Source organism: Frankliniella occidentalis, unplaced genomic scaffold, assembly GCF_000697945.3.
Source record: "Frankliniella occidentalis isolate FOCC.00 unplaced genomic scaffold, Focc_3.1 Scaffold4558, whole genome shotgun sequence".
In the NCBI taxonomy this organism is placed as follows: domain Eukaryota; kingdom Metazoa; phylum Arthropoda; class Insecta; order Thysanoptera; family Thripidae; genus Frankliniella; species Frankliniella occidentalis.
The window spans coordinates 1-2,741 of record NW_026271604.1 but is presented as its reverse complement, the minus strand read 5'-3'; the positions used below and the strand labels follow the sequence as shown (position 1 = coordinate 2,741).

Sequence of the window (2,741 nt, the reverse complement as noted above, 5' to 3'; positions counted from 1 at the left end):
AAAAATAATTTGAGTGGTTGGTTTGAGCCCACGGTGTCGTGGGTGGGTTCGATTGTTGGCATCCGGAGCAACAAATGCGCGCGCGCTCAGGACGTGACCAGAAGGACCAGATAGCTCACCGCGGGTCCACTGGCAACGGGGCTGCTCCGGACAGGGACGTGTGTGGGGGGCGGCCGCCGCAGCGCTCGGCTCCATTTCACGAGTCGATGACAGTGGTTTGACTTGAGGCGGTGGTGAGTCTGCGGCCGCATCTCTCCATTTCGACGCCGGCCACAGCAGACATCAAACAGACCGCGCGGGTCAGGGCCCTCTGCTCTGCACTGCCTTGCACCCTCCAGATGCAGGCGCTCGTCTCGCTCGTGAGCCGGCTGACGCCGAGGCTGACTCCGGAGGACCGCACGGCGGGGCTGTTGGTCTGCAGCGTGGCCATCGGGGTCCTCCTCGCCGGCGTCCTGGGTACGCCTCGCCACGCCCCCGCCACCTGAAACACGTTACGTAAAGGGCGGTCAGAGAGTCCTTCGCGTCGCACGGAAGGGCTACAGCTATCCCCGTTGCGTAACTACTGAATGCTCTGAATGTGTACGCGAGGGCCGGCGCCGGCGGCGGGGACTGCGGACAGCTATTGTGTTTGGCCGACGTAAACTTTCCGCCACCGCCGTGACGTACAAAGGGCGTGCAAAGCAGAGCGGAGCGACGTGAATGTCTCTGTGGGCGGGATGATCATCGAGGCGCCGAGGTCCGCCTCTCACGTCGACGGTCTGCCGGCGGTAGTCCCTCCCTGTCTTCTCCCCCCACGTCATGTCCTGAGTGGCAGGGACTCCGTCCGGCCCCCGCTTGGTTGGAAATGTTGGTGTGAACTGCGTCGGCAAATCGTCCAAACACCCGCAGACAGTTCTTACAACATCTCCATTCTGGGCTCGTATCCCCCCGGGGCCGTCACACGAGCAGGGCACTGTCCTTTGAGTCCCGCAGGAGTGCTGTTGGCGCACCACGTCAGCCCGTGCAACCCCCGCAACCTGAGCCGCTGCGGCCGGCGGCTGGCCAGCACCCTGCAGGGGCTCGACCGGCTCGACGCGCTCGGCCACGGCGAGGAGGGCGAGGAGGCGGAGCAGGCGGAGGCGGCCGTCATCTGCCCGTAAGATCGCCAATCGTGGCAAGAGTGCCTGTTGAACTGACTTTGACTCTCACAGATCGAAAAGGGAAAGAGAGTGATGGGAATATAACAGGCCCAACAACCATGATCAAATGCCACTATGGGGGTCAATGGCAAGTATTACATGGCGTCAAAATGATGCTCAACACCCAATGATAGAGCAGAAAATCAGCTGTCGACGCGACCTCAAAATGTAGTCATTTACTGTGAGCGACTACATATTGAACTTTTCGTTATTAATAGAAGTCTTTTCAAGTCCATTTTAGGTGCACAATAGACAGCAGAAAGTCAGATCTAGCATGTTTCCAAACAAAACTACAGATTTGTATTTGTTTGAGAAAACTTTATAAATACTCAAACACCGGCTCTCTATGTGTTCATTTTTCAGTTGACATTTTATTGCTTTTCTCCGTGTCTAAGTATTTACAAAATACGATTACCACGCCGAAAGCGCACCATAACCCTACATCTAGCACCCCAAATCAGGAAACGTTCAAACACGCAAACTAAATACCTCTGGGCTAAAACTTGATGTGCCCCTGTAGCTTCAGGTTGAAAGTCTTGTAATATCCACTTACTTCGTAAATGCCACAGCATTTTATCAACAATATGAGTAAAGTTCACTCACGACGCGGTAGCTTGCATCGCTGCGGCTGGCGGTCTCTACTGGACTGGACTGGAGAGGGGGGAGGTGGGGGGCGGCGGTCGGTTGACGTTGCCATTTGGCTAGGAAATTTCGATGGCATAATGCTATTATTGTTTATTTATTTTCGAATTTTGGGGTTTGGTTTTTGAGACTTATCCGACAAAAAGTTAAAAACACAACCAAGCGCCCGTTCTGTGCTACAGAACGAGGGGGGGGGAGAGACTTTGCCCTGCGGTAGGGGACAGTCTTGGTGGTCTTGGGTACCGTCTAAAAATACCTTGCCCCACGAATTTTTATATCCAACTATCTCGACCCCTTGCGCTGCCCTCAGGTCACTCGTGGAGGCGCTCGACTGCTTCTACTGGTTCAGCCAGCGCTGCCTACCCGTGCGGGAGCAGCACTTTTACGCCAAGATGTACGTGGAGAGCACCGGCCTGGTGGAGGGCCTCTGCCGAGCCGACCCTGCCCACGCCCGTGAGCCCCGTAAGGACACGCTGTGCTCATGCAACACTGACTATAGTTACACGCTAAATGTTAGACACACCGCGAGGCCCCACAGTAAGCGTCATTATGATGCGTGGAGCCCCTGTCTCCGGCCCTTGCCCGACCCCTAGCTAGACCTGCCAACATCTTTTCATGGGGAGAGCGGAGGCCGGCGAAGCAGGCGCGGGTGTCTTCGGCAACTCTAGGTCGGGGGGTTCGGCCCTCGTAATGAGCGTAACCAGGCCGTTTGTGAGGGCGACAAAGAAGGGCCTGCGATTGTTTCGATTTCCTTTGCGTGCCGCTGTGTCTACATTTAGCGAATGAACTATGCCGAGGGATTAAGGGGGAAGTGACATAAGATCACCCCCCCCCCCTTTTCGTTCACAAATTACGTCACGCTTTTTGCAGCGGTTTTTGACACACACCCCTCCAAAAAAAAAATCACACGAGCATACCCCC

The 2,741-nt window shown here is 55.8% G+C and overlaps 1 protein-coding gene across 1 annotated transcript; it reads left to right on the top strand.

The window, feature by feature from the left end:
• Positions 1-316: 316 nt before the first annotated feature.
• LOC113201773 (uncharacterized) lies at positions 317-2,357 on the top strand (the record flags this gene model as incomplete). The annotated part of the gene is made up of 3 exons (XM_052276816.1): positions 317-456; positions 973-1,135; positions 2,131-2,357. Coding segments are annotated over exons 1-3 (508 nt in total), but the record flags the coding sequence as incomplete, so codon positions are not given.
• Between the last annotated feature and the right edge of the window lie 384 nt (positions 2,358-2,741).